Raw genomic sequence first — 27,675 nt, 5'->3', positions numbered from 1 at the left:
TCACAGCTTTTTCTTCCCTTACAGTGTGTCCACACAACTTCAAAAGTTATTTCTAAACATAAAGGATAAGCAGGTTCTTAAATTCACATCTGATAGCTAATAAGAAAATCAGGGCCAGGATTACCCAGGTAATATGCTTAAATGTTTAAATGATTGTGCTGAGACTAGAAAAACATCCTTTCTGTGAATTCATTTCAAGTCATTCAACCAATATTTATTAGCTACTATCTTTAAGCAGAGACATTACTTCGCTGACAAAGATCTGTATAGTCAAAGCTATGGTTTTTCCAGTAGACATGTGTGGGTGTGTGAGGTGGACCATAAAGAAGGCTGTGCACCAAAGAATTAGTGCTTTTGAACTGCGGTGTTGGAGAAGACTCTTGAGAGTCTCTTGGACTGCAAGGAGATCAAACCAGTCAATCCTAAAGGAAATCAACCCTCAATCTTCATTGGAAGGACTGATGTTGAGGCTGGAGCTCCAATACTTTGGTCACCTGATGCGAAGAACTGACTCACTGGAAAAGACCCTGGTGCTGGGAAAGATGGAAGGCAGGAGGAAAAGAGGAGGACAGAGGAAGAGATGTTTGGGTGGTATCACCGACTCAATGGACATGAGTTTGAGCAAGCTCTGGGAGATGGTCAAGGACAGGGAAGCTTGACATACTGCACATATGTCCATGGTGTTGCAAAGAGTTGGACATGACTGAGGAACTGAACCACAATCTTCAAGGAAGGATCCAAGGGTATACTCCAGCCTCAGCCAAGCCATTATTGTGCTTAGCTATCCTGGTTGTACTCATATTTGAATTCACTATGCTTTCACCCACTATCAAGCAAGAGGTAGATTCCTGCCCCCCTCCTCCGCCCCCGCTGTCCAACAGAGGGTAAAGCGATTGGAGATTGATTCCCTGTGGACTGAAACTCCAAGATTAGAAAAGCAGGACAAATAAGGGAAGAGACTGGGCCCCTCCCAGGTAACATATTTCTCACTCTGGAAGTCAAGAGACCTCCTAGACCACACATGCGCAGAAAGGTTCCAGGGATGTCGACAGGGAATGATGTCAAGGGATGCTCTACCCACAGGCTTTTGCAATATAACTCATCTCGGTTAAGAGGTACATGCGCACACATGGAAGGATCCTGAGATAAACCAAATACGGAGTGTGAACCAGGCAAATCAAAATGATTGGCCAAAGGAAACCCAGAATAAATGTTCCATAAAAGTAGCTCAAACTGCCACGAGGGCGTGACTCAGTGACTCTCTGAGCCCACTCGTGTGTCTATCCACACATACTATACTCTTTCTCTTCTTAATACTTCACTTGTTTCAGTACTTCCTGTCTTTATGGGAATTCTCTTCTGCAAAGCCAGGACCTTGACTGCCCACTGGTCTAGTGGCCAGGATCTGGACCTTTCACTGCCCATGACCCAGCCTCAATCTCTTCCTGGGAACCCAAGCCCCACTTCAAGGTGTTGCAAGCCGAGGCTACCAAAGATCAACCACACAGCCTTTGCACTCACTCTTCTCGCCAGCATCTTCTCCGCTGCCTCTCCCCCCAATCCTCTCTTTAACCAAATTCACTTGTTCTCCAGGTGCCAACCACAACTTTCTCAGGGAAGGCTTCTCTGATTTGCTGAGTCACTCTCCTGTAATCCTCTCTTTCTTTCAAAGCCTTACCTCATTCAAAATGATGGATTTATTAACAGATTTAATTACTTAGTATTTCCATCCCACTCTGTTCAAAGTTCTATTACCCTCTTAGCACAATACTTGCCACAGACTCAATAAATAAGGAAAGAAAGGGTCAAGGAGGTCTGGGGATGTATTTATAGAAACAGGCTGCCAAATAAAACTCAATATCCTCATTCTTGCCAAATCTGAGCTTGGTTTAAACAAGACTGACAACTTTGTAAATGCCCTTCTTGTTTTTGTTTCGTTTTGGTCAGTCAATCTAACGATACAAGGATGAATGAATTGGCTCTGTTGCCCCATCTGGCTAGTATTAATATATTAATGATATAATGAATAAACATGGTAGTTGAGACTTTTCAGAGTCTACCCCACTTAATTTGCATTTCTTTTTTTTAATGAGTGCATCCTTCTGCCTTGTAACCTATTTAGTTATGTCTGTGCCCGTCACCCTCTCTTGATGATAAACCCTTGGAGGGCAGAGACATATTTAACCTTTCATTTAATTATGGGTTTCTTTGTAACCCATAGTAAATGTTCAGTAAGTATTACCTTGAGCAAAATTCATGATCTTATTTGATCCTTATAATACCTCAATGATTTTGTTAGGCACTGAGAGTCCTACCTGAAAAACAATAATACAAATTTTGAGAGGCAAAATGCGTGCCTATGAATGACTGTACAATAAGGTAAACACTATGCTCAATCTATATTTTCTAATATATGACTTGGAAGAGCTTACCTAGAAGAGCACATTAAATTCGGGGCCCTTGATTACCAGAATGATATAAACAAACTAGAGGGGGTTCAGGTAAGAAAAATAAACATGATTAAGCTTCTGGAGGGGTATGAAGGAAGATTAAATGAATTAAATATTTATGGTCTGGTTAAGTGAGGATTCAGAGGGGAGGCGCGAATGAGTTACGGCTAGAATTATCTAACACACTTTAGCACAGACACAGAACGCCACCGAGGGACAGGAGCCAGGAGCTGGGTGGCAGGAGTCATGGGAGGAATATTTAGAACAGGACCATCTAAGACAAACTACAAAATGAAATTTTAGCAGCAAGAGCTGATATGCTGCTGCAAAGTTTCCCAAGGGAAACAGTGAACAAATCATCCCAGGAGATTTCTCAAACCAGAAGAGAAAATAACTGGAAATTGTCCTGCAGGGAACAGCGTGGCCCAAACATTAGACATGAAAAGGAAAGCTTTGCAGATTTTCTCTCTAATTTATATTCTTCTGGGATCCCATGAGGCTGAGCAGAGATGTGGGAACAATGGATTGAGGACTCTGAGCGCAGGGGGTTCGCTTAGATGTCTCAGCCCTGGCTCACATCTCTAATGAGTCAGCACGGAGGCAGCACCCCAGAGAAGCCACTGCTGGCACGTCCAAGGCTTTATTCCATACAGGGCCTTTCATTAGTGGGTCCTGTGGGAAGGTGTGAAACAATTAGGAACGTCCCCCCAAAATTAGATGTGCTTATGGGCACTGAGCAAGGATGGGTTTTGTGTGAAGCCCACAGTCATATACATAACGTGATCCTGGGTCTATGTATTTTACCATATTGGAAACATACCCAAGTTCAAATGGTCAGACTAGGATTTTTAACTCCTACTTGGTATCTATCATTGTATCTCTGTGATTCAATTATCTTTGAGTTCCATCATATTCAGGGGATTTGTAAGGTTCCTCAAATTAAGCCTGGCACCTCAGGATCCAGCTTTCCTGTATGCGACATGCTGCACAGACATAATAAATAGGATAAACCCGGATACTGACAAGGAAAGGGTGACTTTAGGTAATCAACAATTCTACAGTGACTAAGGATCTCTCTTCCAGCTTAAAATTAGTGTTCATTCTGGAAAGCAGTTTAGGGCAAGTCTGGACTAAGGTAAGCATGCTACTGTATCAGACAATAACCTCTTAAAAGTTAGATGATCAACTGCATGTATACCTAAAAGCAAATGTTACTTAGTAGGAGAAACAGAGTAACTATTATTAGTATTGATGCCTCAAAGCAAACTGTTGCTTAGTTGGAAAAACAGCATCACAGAACTATCTTGCTGAAATCACTAATGGCCAATAATTTTATGGGAAAAAAATGCTCAACCTTATTAACAAAAAAGGAAATGCAAATTAAAACCACAAGGAGATGCTAATTCATATCCAGCAGATAAGGGCAAATAAAACATGTGACAGTACCAAGTATCAGTGGAGACATGAAACAAAGACAATTGTCCTTTGCTCCTGGTGGGAGTTTCAATGCAGGCCACTTGTCATTGTCCCTAAAAGTAAAGATGCCCTTTGTATGACTCAGCAACTTCACTGCTATATACGCACTCTAGACATGATGGCAAATTTGTTCCACAGTACATGTACGAGAATATTCATAGCCATAGTATTGGCAATAGCAAAATACAGACTTCCCAGAAATTTATCAATGATAGAGTGGATTAAGTGTGATTAATTAACATCATGAAATATTAAACAGCAGTGAAAGTAACTGAAATGCAGTAACATGCATTCTCATAGATGAATCTCAAATATTTAATGTTTAGCAAAAATGTAAATCCAAGGATATATATATTACATTTATGTTACAATGGCCAAGTACAGGCAAAAAAAAATCATATGTTAAGGATTCAAACATATGTGGCAAAACTATAAAGAAGGCAAGGGACTACTGAACACAAAATTAAGAAAATTAAGAAAATGTCAGTGGGTACATGGGGGTTGTTTCATTGTAATTATTGTTATCATGATCAATGTCATTATGACTAATTATACCCAACACTACATATATAGTACAGCTCATAACCCAACTATATCATACAATGTTGAAACTAGTAATATAAGTAGAATTGGTCTACTCCACTGTCATTTAAAAAGGAAAAGTATTTATGTTGCATAAAGAAAAATGGTATCTAAAATGATACCAGATTTCAGAAATGCTATAATCCATTAGTGAAAATCAATTAAATAATGAAGGACCCAGGTCTTGATTTGGAATCTCTTCTTTTACTTTAGACACAGAAACAGTCCCCTATTTTTTAACAAATCGAAAGTAGAAAAGAGGAAAACTTCTTTGAAGAAGTCTTAAAATAGCGAGAACTTCAGGCTGGTTGTGAACAAGTATTAGTAGATAAAATGCATTTTACAAATCAGGAATAAAAGCCTTAGAAAAACAAAGCAACAGACCATGACCATTTGATGGAAAACAAACAGTCTTGAACAATGCAGTATCTTCAGAAATCATCCCTATAAGATCCAAAAATAACTGAGACACAGTTACACCTGAGTTCTCTTAAGGACAGGTTCAATTATTTTCTACATTCTTAAAAGGCAGCTAAGAGAATGGATAAACATTTTTAAAGATTTAGAAAATTAACAAAATTGGAAAATACTGTATTTAACAAGAAACTTCAGCTACTAAGAAGACTAAGGTAAGCAACTTTACATTAACCACTTAATTCCTTCATTCTCTTATATAAGGGCAATATAAGAACCAGAGTCATGTTGGTACTGATGAGCTGTCTCATCTGGTCATGATACACTAAACAAGTTGGTATTTTCATCAGATTGTATCAGGGATATTCAGTTAATTCAGTGGCACATTTTTGCCGTAGGTACACCCAAGAGAAGTCTTCTGGAAAGAACCAATCTTTAAAGAATGAGCAAAAACAAGAGTGAAATCCCCAAATGGCAATGTAGACCCCTGTTGAGTCCCATGAGATTAACGACAATTGATATAAAGGTCCTTCCTCACTTGAAACTGTGAAATGGCTGAGTGGGCAAGAAGTCAGAGAATTTGGATGTGTGATATTTAGCTAAAGTACATCACGAAAATAATAGGTAGGTTATTGGCATTGGGTTCATAGAATTTAGCAAATAAGAGAAATTTCCTCACTCAGGTCATATCATAGCAGTAAACTTTAAAAATATGATCAATACATATGAAATGATTTGTGTGTTTTCTAGTTGAACTTTTCCCCCAAGAAATGAAAGCTGTGAATAATATGGTTGTTTCAGACTATTTATAAAAAGAAACATGTACTAGTGTAACCACTGGCAAATTACCATCAATAGAGGAAAAGAAGGAATATTCAATCATACACATTATTATGTATTTCTAAACCATACCACTGATAAGTTCAGGCATTTCTAAACAACCAAAAAAAAAAAAAAATACTAACTTAACAGTTGAGTTAAAGAGACCTGGTTTTGTAACCTCAGGCTAAAAGTTGTCAAAGAACTTTAAAGCACTATAGTAATTTTGATCATCAGTCAGCCAACCTGAATTTCCATGTGTTAGCATAGCTCTAAAGCACAGAAATAGAAGGAATCAACCATCTACTGAAGGAGGAAGCAAAGTGTAGAATACTAAATGTTACTGTAATTTATCTTCGTGCTGTAATTATAAAAGTGTATAATAATTTGCATTTTATTTTTTACTATCACCTACTTGGTATATGTAACATGTCATTTTATTTTGCACATTTTTTTTTCATTTGGCCTATGGGGAAAATAATCTGGATTGCTCATCTTTTTTTTTTTTTTTAATTGTCAAGTTTAACATTTGCTTTACTTGAAGTCTTGTTTGAAAGGAAAATCTTAAATGCTTTGGGGTCAATGTCATACTACTGATTTTATAATACCATTAGGAAGTGCTTTGATCTCTGAAAAGTAGTAACTTCGAAGTATATTACAAGTTTTATTATTCCAACCAGGTAACACCCTCTTGGAAAAAAAAAAAAATAGCATGCTGAGGTTGACATAGTCCATCCTTCTCTAGTGCTCCACGTCGTCTGCTCCTTGATGCTCCATGAGTTCTGGAATTTCAGTGGTACTGGCTGAGAGGTCATGAGTTCATCTCCTATAATAAGAGTACTACTTAGCTGTCTTTAACTTTCCAGAAAAGAAACACTCATGAAAAATGCTTAAAATTTGTTTTTAAGGCAAATCCCCATGACCCTGCAAAGTGTAGGATACAGCATGTTAAACTCAGTGCCTATGGATTAGACCTTGGAGTCACAGTGAGAAAGGTTTTCTTGGATGGTGTCAAGGGAGGCAGTGTTGATGCTCCAGAGTGTAGAAATCAAAGCTGTGATTCTGTAGACAGGCTGGAGAGGAGCAGGCAGCCCACTGGCAGGGTGCAGAACAATGCACCAGGCATCACATTTGCTACTTATTTCAGAGTGTTTCAGTGAGATTTAGTGAGATCCCTGGCTACGATTCATTAAGGCTCGTGACAATGTGACAACTCATGAAACTCTTCAATCCTCTTCTCAAGAATCATAATAAAAAAAGGAGAGAAAAAAGAAGATTCTCCGGTTACATTTTATGAATTGAAACTGTGCATAGCATTTATCATTCCGCTTTAGGGATTATAGTTCGTTTCCAGAACCAAGTGACTTTTTATCTTTAGTTAATTAATCAAGTAATCCTTGGCAGGCTTATGTTATTATTCTTTTCACTCAGGCAAAACAAGGGTTTCCCGAAATTTGCCTATATATTTCATCTGAGAGATTATCATCTGAGGTAGAGTACTCTGTCAAAAAGTGATCATTTGAGCTGGTGGTTGTGTAACAAATACCAACAGAACTGCAATGTGTCCCTAAGTCAGCGCAAGTTTCTGAGAGGAATTTGGGCCATATCCATGCAAAGTGGGAAGATCTACAGCGAGGCAAGAAAAGTTCACTCATCAATAAATATCACACTGATTTCCAGAAGCAGCTTGATGTAATTAGCACTATCTCAATTCACCCTAAAGTCATACATTTGAGGAGGTAGCATGCAGGGTTAAAGTGCTCTCTTCTTGCATGTGTATGATTGGGTTTTAATACAAGAAAAAGCTGGAAACCACTGCATCCTCTCCTAATAGAATTATTTTGGCTGGCAGAAGCATGAGGGAAAAGCAATCCACAAGAAAAGTTTAAGGTGGCAAGTTTTCCAAATAATAGTAAGAATATTTGTTTTTAAATGTAATCAGAAATTCAGCAGTACCTGCAAACATGCCACATCACCTAAAGATAACAAGTGTTTGGGTTGAGAAGTCAAGATTTAAATTTGAGCTAGTTTCCAAAAGAGAAAGGTAGTATTAGATGACCCTTCTATGTGCAGAAAGAGAGTACTGGATGATTCCTCTGTGTGCGGCAGCAAACATTCTAGGAATAAACCACATGCGCGTGAAGAATTTCAAACTATTGGGTGAACGAAAGAAGAAATCTGAGCCAGAGAGGAAGAAACTTTTCCTCTCATAAAAGATGCTTCTGAGGATAACCAGAATGCAGGAGTTCCCTTGGAAGACACCATGTCACCCTTTCCCTCCAGAAACAAGGAAAACTATTTCCTTCCACCCCCAAATTCACCTCCTCAAATCTCCTGTCAAGCTTCTCACTGGCTGAGAAAATCCTGCTACAGCCTGTAGATATCCCGTACTCCAGCGGAAACTTGCAGGAGGATTCATTGAGGAATTCAGAGAGGGTTAGAGCTCTTCCTCGTCAATGAAAACAGTAAGGAAATTTGCTGAGAGGTTAACTTGCCCAAGAATAAATCTAAGTCATACACACTGTGAAGTTATAAATCTCTTCCCAGTAAAAAAAAAAAAAACAAAAAAAAAAACCAAAGTCTATCAGCAGCTCAAGCCAGCCCAGCTCTTAAGAGCATTAAAGCAAATGCACTAAGCCTAATATATTCACATAGAACACATCTGGTGGCTGCTTCACATGCTTCATAACTCAGAGGGCAATGGCTGCTCTGTGGGAAATGGACGCTGCGAAGGGCCCCTGGTGATTCACGCCACGGCACTCACACGGGAGTGGGCAGCCCAGGCACCCTCAGGTCCCGCCACGCTCCACCCAATGGCACACCCAGATGGGGGCATGGATCTGCTCAGGTTGGGGTGGGGGAGATGAGAAAGAGGTGGGTAGGGGAGGCAGCGAGCCTCAGCAGAGCAGGTCCCAACAACATAAATGCACACTGATTTTATTTTTTTTTTCAATAGAAAGTACCCCAAATATATGCATAAAGAATTAATTAACATGTATACTTGCTATTTCATTCATTAATATCCATTACATAAACTTTTCATTTCATCTGAGATTATAGGACTCTACTTAGTGCCCTTGCTTGGGGCTCAAGTCAAACATATAAGAAGCTAGCATCTTACAAAAGTCAACTCAGAAGCTGCTAGCCTCCACCTCCAGGATCAAGTCCCCATCCTATGTGGACACTGCTCTGGGATGCCCTTGGTTCCTTGGTTCCGTCCTAAGAATTTCACAAAACTCTACAGCAGCTCCTGACTTTATCCAGGAAGTGGGGAAATACCAAGTGCTATAGTGCTCTTCTCCATAATCCTTTGTCACTCATCAACAAAGTCTTTTGAAACATCCTGCTGAATGGGAACTTCACTGCCAGTAAATAGACACTTGGCCTTATTAAGGGCACCTCCTACTGGTCCTTTCACAGAGAGAACTGCGCTTTCTTCCTCATCAGTTCCCTGCCACATCCTGGAAGAGGGGACACTGCTACTAACAGAAAGAGGAGAAAGAGATTAAGGAGCAATACCTAAAGACTGCACCATATCCACTTTTCCTGGGACCCGTGCAAACTACATCACATCGGCAAATAACAGAAATGGATTTAGAAGCATAGAGGAGCTGACAGATTGAGACCCACAAGCCTGTCCACAGGCACATCCCTCCTATATATAGACTTTTGTCTGCCTTTTCAATCATACACTTCTCCATTGAGGAGTTAATATCTGGCCTTAACTTTCCAGATAAGAAGCATAAATAAGTGGAAAGGGGATATTTAATTAATTTCAGTGTGTGTGTGTGTGTGTGTGTGTGTGTGTATCCATCTCCATTTATTTATCCCTACTCTTCACCAAAGACACTTGGGAAATGGCTTTGAAATATTTCAGTGTAACTGACAAAACGTCGTTATCCACTTTTGCACACCTTCCTTGTCTAATACAGTACGTTCAGCCCAAGGGTTTCAGGCCTGGCTCCAGTAGACTTTCTACCCAGCGACCATGCCCCTCTGAACTTCTCCGCTCTCCGCCTTGGCCGGCTCCCCAACTGAGAGTGCAAGGCAATCTTCTGGACCCGAAGGACCGCTCTTCTCCAGTGTCTGTGGGCAGCAGGAGGGAATTTTAGAGACACCTTTTATAACCGCTTTACTGCGGGATATTCCCCGCCCACCTTCCACGGGAGTAGTTGCCGAGGACAAAGCTCCGGGAGAGAGGAGCCCGGAGGAGGCGGCCAGCCTGAAAAGGGAGGGAGCCAGCGAGGATCACAAACCGCCGGTATGCGTGCCCCGCGCTCGAACACACACACACACGTGCCCCGCGCTCACACACACACACACACACACACACACACACACACACACAGAGTCCTCTGGCAGTCTCCTGCGGGCTTGCTGTCAGGCCAAAGGACCGTGAGGTGTCGGTCGGTGCGGATGCGCAGATTCTGGCTTCTGTGCAGCCGCGTCCTGACTTGGGCGGCCTGGTGTTTGTCTCTGAATCCCTAGCAACCAGAGAGGCGCCTTCTCCAGCAGCGATCGCAACCCTGGCCGCGCAGCAGCACTTAGCAGGAGCAAGAAAGCCGCAGCTTCAGGCTACGGAGAGGTTGGGGGCTTGGACACAGTTTCCATTCTGTCCCCTGTTCATTTCCAAGACGCAGCCTGGGGCGCTCCCGCCCAATGCCTGGCCCCTGCCCACGGCTCCTTTTCTCTGGGATTCGGGGAAAGGTCGTTTCCGAAGGGAGTTGAATGCTCGGCCAGCTGCTCTCCACTCCTTCCCCGCCGGGCCCACTCCCTATACCCCAGGGTCCGTCTACACTTGGGATGAGGCCGGCCAGATGAAGGGACCATTACAATGAGTCATTTGGGGTTTTTTTATTATGATTTTCTCCCGGCCGTCGAAACCTCCAGGCTCCTCCAGCTCGGAGACTGCCGCAGCCCTGAGCCTCCCTCAGTTGCCTCTTCTTCCTGCTCTAACCCAATCCGGCCCCACACAGTTTTGCCATTTTTAATTAGAAACTACATTTGCCAAGGACCAGGGCCAGGGGGGCTGGTTTCTCGGAATATCAATCATTTGGAGTTTGGAAGTGACCTGAAGATATGTGTAGACTTAGCTCGAGAGCTGCATTCACCGTTAAAAAAATGAAACACAACACGACTCCTTCCTCCTGGCAACTCTGCAACCCCTTTCGGGAACCACCGACCCCTCCTCCGAAGTACCAAAACACATCAGCTGGCCCTTTCTTGATTTTCAGTCAGTAAGTCTAAAAATCCATACTGGAGGCGCCAGGAATGACATACAGACGCCCCAGCCCCACAAGCTACATTCCGCACAGACCCCCTCCAAGCCCCGCTCCAAGCCCCTCTCCAGGACCTCCTCCACTTGGTCGTATTGCCCCAATTCCCCTGCTTCGTAGCTTTCCGAGGAGAAGGATTCAACCCAGTTCCTTTCAACGACATCCCCATCATCTGCCTCCTCCCTGCCCCAGACCTCCAGCTCTCCCAACCGACGCAAGTATTTGCCAAAGCAGAGATGCATGCGAGAAACACCAGATTTGTTTAAAAAAAAAAAAAAAAGCGAAGGGGCGCCCGTTTCCCCAGCCGCCAACATCCTCCGCTCCCAGAGGGGGAAAAAGTCTTTCCATCTTTTATCATCGATGAGGAAATGGGGGACGGAGCTAGCGTCCCGCATCTTGCCCGTTCTCCCCCTGCCCCAATTCTACTAGAGCCAAAGGAGACGGGGAGGAGAGGGGTGAGAGGGGCGGGGGCGAGGAGAAGAAAGGAAAGAACCTCTCACCGGTGACTTGGAGATGTGCGCTGAGCAGGGTAGCTCCGAAGAGTACAAAAGCCAGCTTGGGTACCCAAACACATCCAAGACTATTCTCCATATTTCAGCCAACACCTTCGGGGCCGGGGGTCCTGGGCAGCGGCAACACTCACACACATGCACTCACACACGCGTGTACACATGCACACACCACACACACACACACGCGCGCGCGCCGAGCCCCTTCGGCTTCCTCCTCCTCCTCCTCGTCGTCGTCCTCCTCCACCTCCCCTGCGCCTCTTCTGCCTCCGAAGCCTTCTTCCTGGTCCACTGGCAGAATCAGCAGCAAAAAGAGGCAGCAAAAAGTTCCATTGGGTCCAAGAGATCTCAAGCCCCAGTAAAACCTCGGGAAACTAACTCAAGGAAACAGAGGGAACCGGCGGCGGAGCGAAGGCAGCTCTTCGCGGGGCTGGCGAAGCATCAATACCCAGGATATCCAGAAGGGACCAAGAGGAGACGCGAAGCAATCCTGTGGCTGGGCTGTGCATCCAAAGGTTGGGGCTGGTTCCCTGTCCTCGCCGGGTAAAGTTGAAGAGCAGAATCCGTGCGCGAAAGCTGGGGCTGCCGCTTGCTTCTCCTCCAAGCGCGGAGGGGACCCAGGGACGAGAGGCCGGGGCTGCGGGGTGGAGCGCGCTCACTTGTTACTGGGGAGTCCACCGGAGATGTGTGAGCTAGGAGTTGGAGCCCTACCTACTATCCATTGATCCGAAGAAGTGGAGGGCTGGAAGGGAAAATGTGGAGACCGGAGGGAAACGAACTGGATCAGGCAAAGATTCCACGGGAAAGGGGGTGGGGGCTGAGAGATGCTAGAGGGGAAAAAAAAGAAAAGCGGTCGGAGGAGGCTTCCAGCAGCTGCATTCGCCGGGTCTACATATCAATGAGCAGGGATGCCCTCTGTGGGCAAAGCGTGGGAAGTCACTTTTGTCAATGGGTCTGGCAAATACCTTGAGTGTTGGGGTGGGGGTGGGGGGAGCGTTTGCGGCTCTCTCTTTTGACATTCAATCTTTGGGATATCATTTTTGACTGGAAAATCTAGGCAGGTATTTAGGCTGAGTCGGGGGTCAGTGTGTTTGCTTCCTTTTCTGCCCGCACTATTTAAGAATAGAATGTTTCCTTGGGGAAAAAAATCACTTAATCCAACTCCCTTCTGGGGAGGGAGAAACAGGTCCAGACACAAAAGGGACAAATACCAGTCCGCTCTTTCATGACAAAGCAGCTAGGGTCCTCTTTTTGTAAGATGCCTTATTTCACCTGTGTTCTCTCTTCTGGGGAGGGAATTCAATGCTTTAGTCAACAAATTTTTAAGCATTTACCATGTTCCAGGTACCCTGTTAGCTTCCAGGAAATGAGAGAGTGAAGTTTAATAAGACTCAGCTTCTATTCCCCAGGGGTTCATGATCTGTTGGGAGAGTGGCATTAAGTGGATAATTATAAAGCAGCATGATAAATATGATGGTCTGTGTAATGAGGAGAAGGTCTGGGATAAAAAGAGAGAGACTTCTCCAATCCCTGAGTCATAAAATGAAGCAAACACACACACATACACACAGCACAAAATTTCGGAAGGGTGATCAGTGGAGCCCTTTCAGGCAATTGCGTTAAGCTGACTTTCTTTGCAATTTTATTTCTACTGCAGGACCTCAAATTCTTTTGAGAAGAGGGACTTTGCACCCTCACAGATCTAGCAGGAAAAGTGGGAGTGTTATTCGCTCAGTTGTGTCCAACTCTTTATGACCCCATGGACTGTAGCTGGCCAAACTCCTCTGTCCACGGAATTCTCTGGGCAACAATACTGGAGTGGGTGGCCTCTCCCTTCTCCAGGGGATCTTCCCACCAGGGATCGAACCCAGGTCTCCTGCATTGCAGGCAGATTCTTTACTGTCTGAGCCACCAGGGAAACGGACAGATCTAGATATGACTTGAAATAGCACACATGCCAATATCGTTTTGCTGAATAAGTGAACTTAAAAGGAATGAAAGTCGCTCAGTCATGTCTGACTCTTTGTGACCCCATGGACTGTATAATCCATAGAATTCTCTAGGCCAGAATACTGGAGTGGGTTACCTTTTCCTTCTCCAGGGGATCTTCCCCACCCAGGGATCAAACCCATGTCTCCCGCATTGCAGGCAGATTCTTTACCAGCTGAGCCACAAGGGAAGCCCTAAAAGGAATGAACCTGGTCACAAAGATGATAAATAGAAGTGCCACTTGGGTAGAAATTCTGTCTTTTAAGGAGCTATTTAGCTGCAGGTTCTTCTTTCCATTCCACACTGCATTACGCTGTCTATTCATTAGTGTCTAAGAGGAGAAAACAGACTATTCAAAAAGAGGAATACAGGATACAAGAATGAAAAATACAGGTTACAATCATCAGGAAAAGTCCCATGATACCAAAACTTGACAACAGTGTTTCTAGATCATCAGCCATGTCTGTCCCTTTCTGTCTTGAAAAAGTTAAAAGAAAAAGTACCTGTGCTTTCCAGATCACACCTCCAGAAATAACTTAGATGATTGGGTTCTGTAGAATGGGATGGAACTTTTTGTTGACCCCCAAGTTTCTCAAAATACTCAAAGCTTTCCTAAGCTGAGGATGAGGTATCTGGAGATAAAAGCTCAGAGTCAAGAGCAAGGATTCTTAACTGGGTCCACGGAGGGACCTCCAGTAGGGACCCCTGCTGACAAGTTTCAAGGATTTCATGAGCATCCTGAGATTTTAGGAAAAATGACTGACTTCAGCTCTCATGGTCTTTTTTTCTTTGAGAGGGAATCTTTAGCTTTCATTAGATGTACAAAATGAATTCAAGCATGCCCTCTGCTGAAACAGTGGAAAGAATCACTGGTCTACAAAGTATGGTAGGAGGAAAGAGGTGCAATCTCTTTATGAGAGTGATGAAGTCCTCTCTTCCCTTCATCAGTACAAGAAGGTCCACAAAGGAGGATAGGATCCAAAATGGTCCATGGTGTCCACATTCCTTTAAGTTGACACTGTTCAGTCTAACAGAACAAATAGTGATTAAGTTACTCTTCGCTATAGTCCTTGACTCATGTACCCTGAGTCATAGAGATCAGCTGCCCACCAACCAAGGAGTTTCTAAAAAGATCATCAAATTCTCATCCTCCTACATACTTAGTTGGTTTCACAGTTATTCATTGTGCTTCTGACAGTTGCTTGTACTCACTTGGCCCATATGCCCTCTTTTTTCCTGAAAGAGATGACCCCAGCTTGATTTTGATACCTTCTCTTAGAAACAGCATCAATATTTTCTGATTCACAGAAAATTTATACTTGGGAAACCCAGCACCTTCTCACTGCTCCTCTCAGGCATGTGAGGCCCACTTACAACTTACAAGCCCTGATAAGTGTGAGGCCCACTTATCAGGACGAAAGGAAACCACAGACTGGAGCAGTAAGAGGAGGGGAATGTGCGTCACAGGGAAGAGTTTAGTGTAATTAATCATCTTCACATAGTCTTTATGACATTTGATGCTGAGGGTCCCTTTCCTGGGTTTAATCCGGTACTAAAATACAGGTACCCACACACACTTTGTGCTCTAAAGGGAAATTAATCAATACTTCTGTTTATTCAAACTGCATGTACCCTGTGTGTGTGTGTGTGTGTGTGTGTGTGTCTAAGGAGGGGGACATCCGGAACGCTAATTTTCCAAGATTAGCCCGAGAGGATACATTACGTTAAAAATATGTAATTCCTTCTAGGATTCACATTGTTGGAACTACACTTATTGGCCAACCTTAATTCAAAACACTAATAGTCTTAGACTATTCCTATTCTTCTCTCAATATCATGACCTGATGCTAAATCACTTTCTATAACCTGCTTTAGAAATTTACTTGCCAAACCCATAGTATCTAGTCCAATGGAACATAATAGACCATGAATTCAATGATACTGCAGGTCAGATCATGTGAACATGACAATGTAACAATTCACTATGTAGTCATTTACTGAAGAACACTATTATATTAAACATGTGGGCTATGTAATATCTATACAGAATTGTTGTTTAGTCGCCAAGTTGTGTCCAACTCTTTGTGACCCCATGGACCGCTGTATAGAATATACAGCTATAAATAATATACGGTCAATGCCCTTGGCTAATTTATAGCTATGTGGTGAAGGGATATATTTTAACTGATGTTTGTTGGTGGTTTTTTTTTTTTTTTTTTGCTCTGAATCCATTCTTTCGTATTTTGGTAACCAGTCTCACATCTTGCTGTTCCTCCACATTCTCAACTACAAATGTGAGGAGGTAGATCCTTAGTCCCTTTAGTGTTACAGAGGAGCCTATCTTTGTAATCAAGATTATAAACTCAGAGCTGAGCCAATCAGAGCAAAGGAGTCATTTCTGAGGCTTCAGAATAAGAAGCTCTCTGTCTCATACTGGGGTACTTGCTAGAAGAAATCGCTCTTCCCTCTAGTGTATGAAAATATGTAAGCTTTAGTTATTAGAGAAATGCAAATCTAAACTACCACAAGGTACTACCGTCCACCAGTCAGAGTGGCCATCATTAAATCTGTGTACCTAAGACTGATTCATGGTGATGTACGTATAGCAGACACCAACACCACATTGTAAAGCAATTATCCTCCAATTAAAACAGTAAAAAAAAGATGAAAATTAAAAAGAAAATAAAAAGTCTACAAATAACAAATGCTAGAGAGGATATGAAGAAATAAAGAATCCTTCTATGCCGTTGGTAGGAATGTAAATTGGTGCAGCCGCTATGGAAAACAGTATGGAGGTTCCTTAAAAAACTAAAAATAGGATTGTCATATGATCTAGCAACCCCACTTGTGGGCATATGTCTGGAGAAAACTATTACATAATTCAAAAAGATTCTGATTTTTGATTTTGCTCAAAAAGAGCATACACTCTTATGTTCACAGTAGCACCATTTACAATGTCCAAGACATGGAAGCAAACTACGTGTCCACTGACGGGAGAGTGGATACAGAAGACGTGGTGTGTATGTGCATACACACACACACACACGCACACACGCGCACACACACACACACACACACACACACACACACACACACACACACACACACACACACACACACATGCAGTGGAATACTACTCAGCCATAAAAAATGAAACAATGCCATTTGCAGCAACATGGATGCACGTAGACATTATCATACTAAGTGAAGTAAGTCAGAAAGAAAAAGACAAATATATGATATTGCTTATATGTGAAATCTAAACTATGGCACAAATGAATTTATTTATGAAGCATAAAACAGTCCCACAGACATAGAAAACAAACTTATGGCTACCTAAGGGAAAGGGGGGTTAGGGATAAATAAAAAGTTTATGCAGATACTAACTACTATACATAAAATGTACAAACTACATGGCCCTACTATATAGCATAGGGAACTAGATTCACTATCCTATAACAAATAACAATGGGAAAGAATATGAAAAATAATATGTATATATGGCTTCCCTGGTAGTTCAGTTGGTAAAGAATCCACTTGCAATGCAGGAGAGCCAAGTTCAATTCCTGGGTGGGAAGACCCACTGGAGAAGGGAAAGGCTACCCACTCCAGTATTCTGGCCTGGAGAATTCCATGGACTGTATAGCGCATGGGGTCGCAAAGAGCCGGACACGACTGAGTGACTTTCACTTCAATTCACTTCTTTCACGTATAACCAGATCACTTTCTGTACACTAGAAACTAATACAACATTGTAAGTCAACTATACTTCAACAATGTGTGTGTGTGTGTGTGGGCTTCCCACGTGGCACAGTGAAAGAATCCACCAATCCGCCAATGCAGGAGATGCAAGAAATTCAGGGACAATCCCTGGGTCAGGAAGATTCCCTGGAGTAGGAAACAGCAACCCACTCCAGTATTCTTGTCTGGGAAACTCCATGGACAGAGGAGCCTGGCAGGTACAGTCTAGGGGGTTGCAAACAGTCAGACACAACTGAGTAACTGAGCATACACACACATGTATATGTCTGTGTGTGTGTACATACATAAACATACATACATGCATTAACAGAGGTGCTTTAGGAGAAATCTTGGTGCTTCCACCAGCTCCCTGTAAGGAACCTGTGGTAGTTAGAATAATTTCCCTCCTCTCCTCCAAAGATGCCCACATTCCTAATCCCTATCCCTGTGACTGTTTTCAGATGTGACAAAATTAAGGATCATGAGTTGGGGAGATTATCCTGGATTTTTCTAATGAGCATATATATTCATGAGGGTTCTGAGAAAACAGAAGAGTGAGGCATAAAATCATCGTTAGAGAAGGAAATGTGATGGGGGAAGCAGGTGGTCAGGGCAGAATAATGCCATTACTGGAGCGGATCACAGGCCAAGGAATGCAACCTCTGAAGGCTGAAGAAGCCAAAAACCAGATTCAGCCCTAGATCCTGCAGAAGGAATAAAGCTCTACTAATACCTTGATTTTAACCTTATAAAACCATGCATGTGTGTATATGTATGTATGCATCCATGTGTATATATACATGCATCTGGAAAATTTAGGGACTTTCGCAACATAAATTTATCTTCTTACAGTACAGAGGTCTGCCTGGACTGCAGGTAGTCTCAGACACTGGAAGAACAAGAAAGGGATTCTCCCCTAGAACCTCCAAGAGGATCACAACCCTCTGGATGCCTTCATTGCAGCAGTATAAGATCCATTTACAGAACTCTGACCTTCAGAACCACAGGATAAGAAATGTATGTTGTTTTAAGACACTATGTAGTGACTTGTTAGAGCAGCGAAAGAAGATAATATAGAACATGAGAACGAAGCTCACTCTGTTGAATAAGAGGGAAAAGCTGGAAAGAAAGTGAATTCTTGGTGACACTGTATTAAGTCATTTTGTGTGACTCCAGCCTGGACTTTGGATTTCTCAGTTACAGGAGACAATTCTTTCATTATTTAATTCAGGTTAAGAAGGATGTTTACCTTTACAACATAAAGAATCCCAACTCAACCAATTAGAAACAATTGATTTTTAAAATACATTCTCCCCTGGTGAAATTCATGAGTTTAATTCAGTTACAGCTTTGTAACTCATTTTTGACTGGCAGAGGCCATCAGAAATCTAACTCCAGGTGTGTGATGATCTGACAATGAAAAGGTTTTATTATTAGTATTAAGTCAGCAAATTGTTCTCAATACCCACTGCACAGATAAGATAACTTAGTGGTTAAAAAGCAGGACGAGGACAAGGAAGAGTTCTTGCTTTCAAGCAATGTTCAATCTAAACAAAGAAGATAAACATACTTTACAGCCTAAAATTTAAAATTTTATGCATGAAATACTAAAAAAAAAGTCATTGCAATAATTTAGATGAAGGGGGAAATGAGGTGATCAGAGATGACTTGGCATTAATAGGACTCTGTTGGGACTATTAACTGAACAGAGTTTGAGGAGATTATGGATGAGTAAAGTTCTGGAAACAGAAATTAAATCAACCCGATAGGAGAAGGTAATTTGAGTTAGGGCATAGTAGAAGAAGAATCCCCAATAAGGAAATAACCCTAGAGGGCTTATGAGCTAAAAATACCCAAAATTTCTGGTTTCAAATATTTTCTAAAGTGCAAAAATTACTTGCAAAAAAGACATGGCTGAGTCACTTTTTTTAATGTTTAAAGAATAGGAGAGGCACTTATGCCTGAAAATAGTCAAGTTTCCTGGATTTACATGAGAAAAATGAAAAGGCTATGGTTATTTCTAACAACAGGCAAGTGAGACTGAAATCAGTTCCAGGCAGGAGACAACAATTAATGATTAAATATATGATCTATAAACACTCAGGAAAAGATGTAAGATCACTAGGAGCCAACGTGGGTTCACCTGGAATAAATTATCACAGGCTGAAGCAGCTGGAAAATGTCACAGACAAATCCTATCTGGATTTCAGTGGGGGCCCCCCCCCACAAATGCTTTTAATTAACACTTCAGATAGAAATACTAACATGCCTAACAAGTTAACTGGCAACACAGAACTGGAAGGAATAACTAATGTATTTGTGGATGAATTTAAAACTCAAAAAGATCAACAGGACGGAACAATAAAATTCATCTAAAAAATGAAAAAGGACTGAACTCAGGAACTCCATGCCACCCCCCCCGAAAAAAAAAATCCAATTTGTAAATAAAGGATTGGAAAGAAGGAATTTGATTTCAATTGAGCAGGAGAAGAAAGCATGTGAATTGACATCAAGCTTGACAGGAGAAAATGGTATGATGCATTCATGGAAAAGCCCAGTGTCACGTGGTACCACATGGGCCACACTGCTACATCCAAGTGAGGGTGGTAAGTGCCACTCTGCTCTGCACCCAACAGGACATCCAGGGGTTTCCTGTTCATAGTGAGCTTCAACCCAAAATTGTACGCCCTCATTCTTTTATTTTCAACATTACCTCTTCTTCTTTTATCCTATAAATGTGGGTGCCTTCCACTAACTTTGGAATTAAAGTTAGTATGAGTTTTAGTAAATACATATATTTATATATTTAATATTATATTAATATATATTGCTATTTAATCACTAAATTGTGTCTGACTCTTTCATGACCCCATGGACTATAGCCAGCCAGCATCCTCTGTCCATGGGATTTCCCAGGCAAGAATACTGAAGTGGGTTGCCATTTCCTTCTCCAGGGGACCTTCCTGACCCAGGGATTGAACCCACGTCTTCTCCACTGGCAGGGAGGTTCTTTACCACGGAGCCACCAGAGAAGCCCCAGAATACTGGAGTGAGTTGCCATTTCCTACTCCAAGGAGTCTCCCTGACCCGGGGATCAAACCTGGGTCTCTTCCATCTCCCGCACTGTCAGGAGGGCTCTTTACCACTAGTGCCAGCTGGGAAGCCCAGTGTATATTAATTCATATTACTAGGCTATATTACATAATAATATAATATTTAATATATATTTAATGATTCAGATATTACAAGTGATTAAAATCCAAATAGATATTATAAAGCCTGAATAGAGAAACTAAGAAAATGGCTTTGTATGGTCACATCAGGGGAGTGAGGGGGGATGAGACTGTGTGTGTGACTCTCTAGAGACCGGCTAGGTTCCATGTGGTTGGAAGAGGGGCACGCAGCCATCAGTTATATGCCTTTCATGTGCCAGGCTTTACGCCAGGAACTTTAAATGTTATCTCATTTAATCCTCATAAGAACCTTGTAAAGTACTGCTCTTCCTGTTTGCAGATGAGGAGCCAAAAACTAGGTGACTTAAAACTGCCAGCCCAACATCACACAGTTAATAAGTACAAGAGCTCAAACTTGAGGGGGCCCTACCCACGGACAGCCAGCGTGTGCCTCCCTGCTGTGCCCCAGGAGGTAAGGCTGCCGTAGGAGCCAGCTCTGGAGAGAGGTGCCACCTCTCATCTGTAAAGGGGAGTGCCTTCCTTGGGCGTGGGTTGTATCTTTGGTTATCTCATGTATTCTTGTAAAGTCCTAGTTAAGTAACTCAAGAAGAGAGTGACCTGAACAAGTTCTCATGATCCTCTGCTGTAAGAATTGATGAGGAACTTTACCCTTGGCTCTGGGAGTGCATGACCAAATGGAGGGTAGTCCTCCAGGCTCCTCCATCCATGGAATTCTCCAGGCAAGAATACCGGAGTGGGTTACCATTTCTTCCTTCAGGGGCTCTTCTCAGCCCAGGGATTGAACCCACGTCCTTGGGTCTCCCTCACTGTAGGCAGAATCTTTACCACTAGCACCACCTGGGAAACTCCCTGGCTCTGGGAGATGTTGGCTCAAAAGGCATGATGCCTGAGCCTCTGAAACTGGGATGCAGATCCGTCACATCCTTCCAACCCACAGTCTCCAGCCCCTACGTGTCTGCCCATAGGGACAGCAGAGCTGGCTCCATCGCCACAAGCAACTTCTACAAGGTTATCTTCAGGAATGTGGATAGTTTTTTCTATCATAACACAGCAATGGAGGAAAGAGACTCACCAGTTTCCAAGATGGAAAAGGAACGTTCCTTCTGTCTCAGACAAAAGCAAAAGCCAGTTCTTTTGCAAGTAGAAAAGCGCCGCTTTTGCAGTTGAATACTCTTAAAAATTGCTTCTCTGGTACAACTCTGTCTCTCTGTACTTAGGGAATTCTCCTTCTAAGGCTGGTAAAACGGCTGCAGAAATAACCTATTTGTTGTTACAGCAGTGAGCCACAGAGGTTTAATTGAATAATTTTCTGTTTCTCATTCTACCATGTCAAGTATTGTAGAAGGACCAACTGCTGGCCTGGATCCTGAGAAACTTGTGATGTCTGTTCTTAAACATTGTGGGCCCTCCCAAGTCCACAGCACTGAGAGCTCTTAAGGAAAAGGAGACAAGTTCCCTTCTTTGAGGTGTGATGGTAAAGGAGGCAAGGGAAACTTACAAGCCAGAAAAGAAAGGCTGACCCTGTAGATCCAGGGAAAGTAATAGGAAAGACAACAGGGGAGAAATTACACTCCTAAGGGCAACAGGATTAAGGAGAATTGAACAATGTATAAAGTCAACATCATCAAAGCCAATGAAAACATTAAAATCTAATCTTTTGGAAGGTGAGGACAGAACATTTTCCCATTGATTTTTTTCTTTAACATATGGAAATACAGGCACTTTAACTTCTACACACAATATAGTCTTTCATCATGAACTATGGACAGCATCTCCAACTCTGCTTAATTAGTAATTTGGAGTAGTTTCATGCTGATTTCACAAAATGTGAAAATGTGATTTTTTTTTTACACATGATTTTAAGTAATTTAAAGTAAAAAGGCCAGTGCAGCATTAGAGTTTTAAAGCAGTTTTTCACCTATCAACTTGTCAGCAGAAGGAAACAGGCTTTAAAATATTTTCCTTGGGATAGTTGACCTTTTTCCTGAAAAGTATGGAAACATTTTTGATGCAAATTTTTCTTAGGTTTTTAATTTAAAAAATAATAATAATAGGAGATGAGTTACCTGAAGACAGTACATCTATACAATGAACTAAGGTATAAGACCTAAGGATGATGCCACAGGAGGGTTAAAAAAAAATGTCTTGAGATTTTATAACAACTTACATGAAAAAGTTTTTTTGAAAAAATCCAAATTTCAAGTACTGTTTGGTCCTACATTTCCAATCAAAATACCTGCCCCACACCGCTCCCCCCCACTCCCCACCCAGCTCCACACACATATAGTATTCCAGCAGGATAGAAAGGGATCAGCTACCCTTTAGTTCAAGTCAAATTGAGGCACTAAAAGACTTTAGTGAGGTTTAAATCTGAGCCTCCAATTCCTCTCTGTAAAATGAAAACATAAACATGCTCCGAGCATCACTGCATTTGCAGTTTTTACTGTACGTAATGTCTCCTCCTGTTTCTTTTAAATATAAGTCAGATCAAGCCACCCAACTCCAAACCTCTCCATGGTTCTACATCCCACTCAAATCCAATTCCTTCTCAAAAGACCCAAGGAACCCACCCTCCCCTTTTCCTCCACTGTCTGATGCTGCCTCCCTGGTGCCCCTTCAGTGCGTCCAGGGCTCTAGGCACTGCCCTCCCGCCACTCCTGGGACACAGGGGCACCGTCCGACATCAGGGCTCTTGCACTGCCTCCTCTCTCTGGGACAGTCCTCCTCAGATATCCAGGGCCGTCCTCACTGAACTCTTTAGGTCTCCTCTCAAACATCATTTTCTCAGGGTAGCCTTCTCTGATCACCTTTCTTACAGAAGTGCCAGAGGAATATATAGTTAAGGCAGAAAGTCAAGGGATCAGGAGATTTTTTCAGGGTTCTCCAATTATCTTCTCTATCCCATCATTTTTTCTCACTTGTCCCTCAGATCTCAATTCAATCATTACTTCCTCAAAAAGTCCACCCCTGATTAGATCAAATGCCCAAGTCAGAGGCATTAGTCAAGGCAGAGACTCATAGGCCATTCCCCTCTTCTTCACTCAACTTACCACAGTGGTCATTTTGTATTTCATGTTGACTAATGTCAACCTTGGTCTTCCCGGGTAGCGGTGAAGAACCCACCTGCCAATGCAGAAGACATAAGAGCCCCAGTTTTGATCCCTGAATCAGGAAGATCCCCTGGAGAAGGGCATGGCAACCCACTCCAGTATTCTTTCCAGGAGAATGCCATGAACAGAAGAGTCTGGCGGGCTACAGTCCATGCAGAGCTGGACATGACTGAAGTCACTGAGCGCATGCACGCATGCGATGTCCGTCTTTCTGACAAGACTGTGAGCAGGATGGAGACCCGGGCTCTGGCTCACCAGTGTTACTTCAGCACTGGTAGGTGACTGGCACATGACAAGTGCTTGGTGTGTACGTTTCAAAAGAATGAACATTCTGCTATTGTCCACAGTGGCTGTGGAAGAAGAGTGTCTGATGATCTGAGATCCAGGAGCCCAGCCACCTTTTCATCTTGTCTCAGCAGACAGGAAATAGATCACCAATAGCCCAAGTCAGAATAGCCCTAGCACAGTGCCCTATGCTGCAGCTGTCTCCTGGCATCAAAACTAGACCGCTAGACCAAGCCTCAGTCCAGTCTTAGTAAATGCGGAGAGGTCGAGTGAAAGTGTTAGTTGCTCACTGGTGTCCAACTCTTTGCGACCCCGTGGACTGTGGCCCACCAGGCTCCTCTGTGCATGGGATTCTCCAGGCAAGAAAACTGTAGTGGGTTGCCATTCCCTTCTCCAGGGCTCTTCCTGACCCAGGGACTGAATCCAAGTCTCCTGCATTGCAGGCAGATTCTTTTCCATCTGAGCTACCAAGGAGAGGTCGTGAAGAGGTCAAACTCATCCTCAATGATTGGATGGAGGACAGGAAGCCAGAGATCAACCTCTGATATCCAGTACAGGTGGGTGGATCCACACAAGAAAAATGGAAGTGCTTATAGAAAATGGGATGCTTTTTAATGCAACCACCAAAATTGTTTATAAAAGGTTACTCACAGTATGGTAAAATTCTTATTAAGTAAAAACAAAGACTCTATATCTGATTGCCGCTGAATAAAAATTATGAGACGAGGACAAAATTAGGATGAAGCAAGGAAAAATGTTATTCACAGAGCTCCCTGAGAGATGAGGCTGTGAGTGCTACTGTTTTTTTCTTTCCATTGTTTTGAATGATACACAATTAACATGGACTATCATTATAATCAGAAGCATATAAAAAAGGAGTGGGCATCTGTTGCTTTTGCTGCATGCCTCCTTCTTTGGACAGCTGAACCCCCATCCCTCTCTGAAGAGCAAAACATTCCTCATCCTCATCTCAGGATGCTCTCTGGGTATATTCCCAGCCATGCGGATGTGGGAGCAACCTGACCGTGCTCTGCCGGAGTGGAGGAGATGCACAGAAATTGTGACGGGACCCTGGGCAGAGCAGACCTGTGTTCCCCTTGGACTTGAGCTGCGAGGACTTCAAGCCTGGGGTTGTAGCCCCCTTTCCTTCAGTGTGAGGAGGGGTCTGGCTAAGGATGGAGGGAGAAGAGAGCCGGTGGGGAGGGAAGCAGAATCCTGGTAACACCTTCAAAGCCCTGATAAAAACTGAGGCAAAAAGCAGTCATAGGAACAGACTTTCCAGTTACTCGAGCTATCACAATCTTTTGACTTACTCAGTTTGGCTTGGGTATTCTTGGAACCAGTGAAGTCATGGGTACCAAGGCTAAATGTCCTTTCCCCATGTTCCTGGGTAATGAGGGCAGGGATGTGATAGACATAGGATGAGGCAAAAAGCAATGGCTATGGTTCTAACATGTGGCTTGAGGTTTTTGGGAAATATGAGAAATTGTGAGTCAATCCATACTCAGCCACATATCTGGAAGGCAAAGATCACAGTCCCATTTCCTGTAGTGGCCAATGTGTGAAAGTGTTAGTTGCTCAGTCATGTCCGACTCCTTGTGACCCCATGGACTGTAGCCCGCTAGGCTCCTCTGTCCCCAGGATTCTCCAGGCAAGAACACTGGATGGGTTGCCATTCCCGCCTCCAGGGGATCTTCCTGACCCAGGGATCGAACCCAGGTCTCCTGCACCGCAGGTGGATTCTTTACCGTCTGAGCCACCAGGGAAGGCCATTGGCCAATGCTCACTGAATCAACAGGTAACAAAGCTGTGTATGTTCTCCAAATAGACGCTATTTCTCTAAAATCATCTTCCACATTTACAATAACAACATTCCCATGTTTTGTTTTGTGGTTTTCTTTTGGCTAATGTGAATGAGAAACAACTTTTAGGGATGTCAGTAAAATAGCTAAGTTCTACTTACATAATCTGTTATTTCGGACTCTCAAGCATATTTGGAGCGACATGAAGGATGAATGATATATTCACTTAGAAATAATCTTTTCCACCTTCGCATTATAGCAATTGTACTTACACTCTTCACATGCACCCTTATCATCAGTGGCTACGCATGTGATTCGGGAGTCAATTCTCACTCATATTTACCACTATTTTTCACAGCACATCACAGTTCTCATTCTATTAAGTTGAGACGCAGCCATTTGAATCTACAGATGGGCCCACAAGTAGCCATTACCATAGCATGAGGGCAATTTCACTTTTCCATTCGCTCTATAACTGTAGAAATAGTGTCTTCAAAACATAACTGCTTTTGGTATTGCTCTCAGTAAAATGATTATTAAAAGGCTTGCTTATGATTATCTCAAATACTTACAATCTTTCGGTCATATTCTCGGGAATAATTACTAACTCTGGTGCTATTTTCAAAACAACTCCCAAAAAAAAAAAAAACCACCTAATTATGCCTAATTATGTTAGTGACCTGTTTAAACATACAAAACTGGCATTGATTGAGATCAGCACGCACCTAATTTTATTTTTTGAAAAGTGCTTCATTATTTACAATAAAATAATAGAAAAAAAAATGAGCTTCCCTGTGGGTCAGACAGTAAAGAATCTTCCCACAATACAGGAAACCAGGGTTCGATTCCTGGGTTGGGACAATCCCCTGGAGAAGGGAATGGCTACCCACTCCAGTATTCTTGCCTGGGGAATTCCATGGATGGAGGAGCCTGGTGGACTACATACAGTCCTTGGGGTTACAAAGAGTCAGACACAACTGAGCGACTAACACTTTCAATAGAAAAAAAATATCCCTTAGGATCTTCGAATATGTGGTAAGGGATAACTATCTCAGAAAACAGTCAGCTTGGGTCCATGTGGTTTTGGGGTTATGCTCATGAACAGCTTGAACGGGATCTGGGCCCTTACAGAGCTTACAGTCTGGGGGGTGAAGTGGACAGACAGACAGACAAGTGCAATTCAATGTGATAAGCACTATCTGATGGGCATCGCTGGGTGCTAAGGAGTCACAGGCGGAGGATACTGGAACTGGACCCCAGGTCAGGACACACTGCCCTAAGAAAGGAAGTTAGGGAACCCCTGAACAGTTCATAATGATGAACAAAGAAAATGTGTGTGTGTGTGAATGTAAGGGGCATAATAGCAGATTGCAGGTGGCAGGAAAGGGGTGGAATGTTCCAGGCAGAAGGACTAGCATCTGCCAAGGCACAGGTGAAAGAAACACTGCATAATTTATGGGAGAAGCTCCATCCTTCTAAAAGGTCAGCAGCAGTGAGTTTCAGCAGCAGTGAGTTTGTTTGTTTGTTGATGATGTTGTCTAAACATTTCACTGTGATGAGAGCTAGTGGGGATATTCTTAAAAAAAAAAAAAAATAAGAGCCTCCACTTAAAGTCTCTGGCAGTTTCCAGGACAATATGGCATTTATTTCCCTGCCAGATGGAGAAAAACTAGAAGTAAGTATTAAAGGCCATAGTCATGATCATTTTAATAGTGCATGGGATTCCAAGATGTGAAATTTACTTTGAAGAGCTATGTTAGCAAAGTCCGGCCACCTTCCCTACACGGAAAGCCTCTTGGCCGAGACATGCCCCCTCCCAACCCGACTCTGCCAGCAGGTCTGCACTGTTAGTAGCTCAGGGTATGCCTAGTTAACACAGCTGAGATGTGCTTTTTAAAATGGCACCCTCATTCAAAAATATAATATGGAATTTACTGTGTATAAAGGATGCTGTGAAATGGTATGCAGGACCTGAGGCTGAATGCATCACCAAGATCTTGGTAGCAATCAAGTTTACCATGTAGGACG

At 42.7% G+C, this 27,675-nt stretch overlaps 1 protein-coding gene across 4 annotated transcripts in view; it reads right to left on the bottom strand.

Annotated features, from left to right (window-relative positions):
• The window catches only part of DCC (DCC netrin 1 receptor), a 1,228,196-nt gene extending 1,215,855 nt beyond the window's left edge, over positions 1–12,341 (bottom strand). For all 4 annotated transcript variants that reach the window (XM_043889644.1, XM_043889645.1, XM_043889647.1 and 1 more), the window contains exon 1: positions 11,518–12,341. In XM_043889644.1, coding sequence (XP_043745579.1) covers positions 11,518–11,608 — 91 coding nt within the window. In that variant the 5' untranslated portion in view covers positions 11,609–12,341. The remainder of the gene's footprint in view (positions 1–11,517) is intronic.
• Positions 12,342–27,675: the final 15,334 nt, after the last annotated feature.

This window comes from Cervus elaphus, chromosome 27, assembly GCF_910594005.1.
Source record: "Cervus elaphus chromosome 27, mCerEla1.1, whole genome shotgun sequence".
Classification (NCBI taxonomy): Eukaryota; Metazoa; Chordata; class Mammalia; order Artiodactyla; family Cervidae; genus Cervus; species Cervus elaphus.
This window is presented reverse-complemented; position numbering and strand designations above follow the sequence as displayed.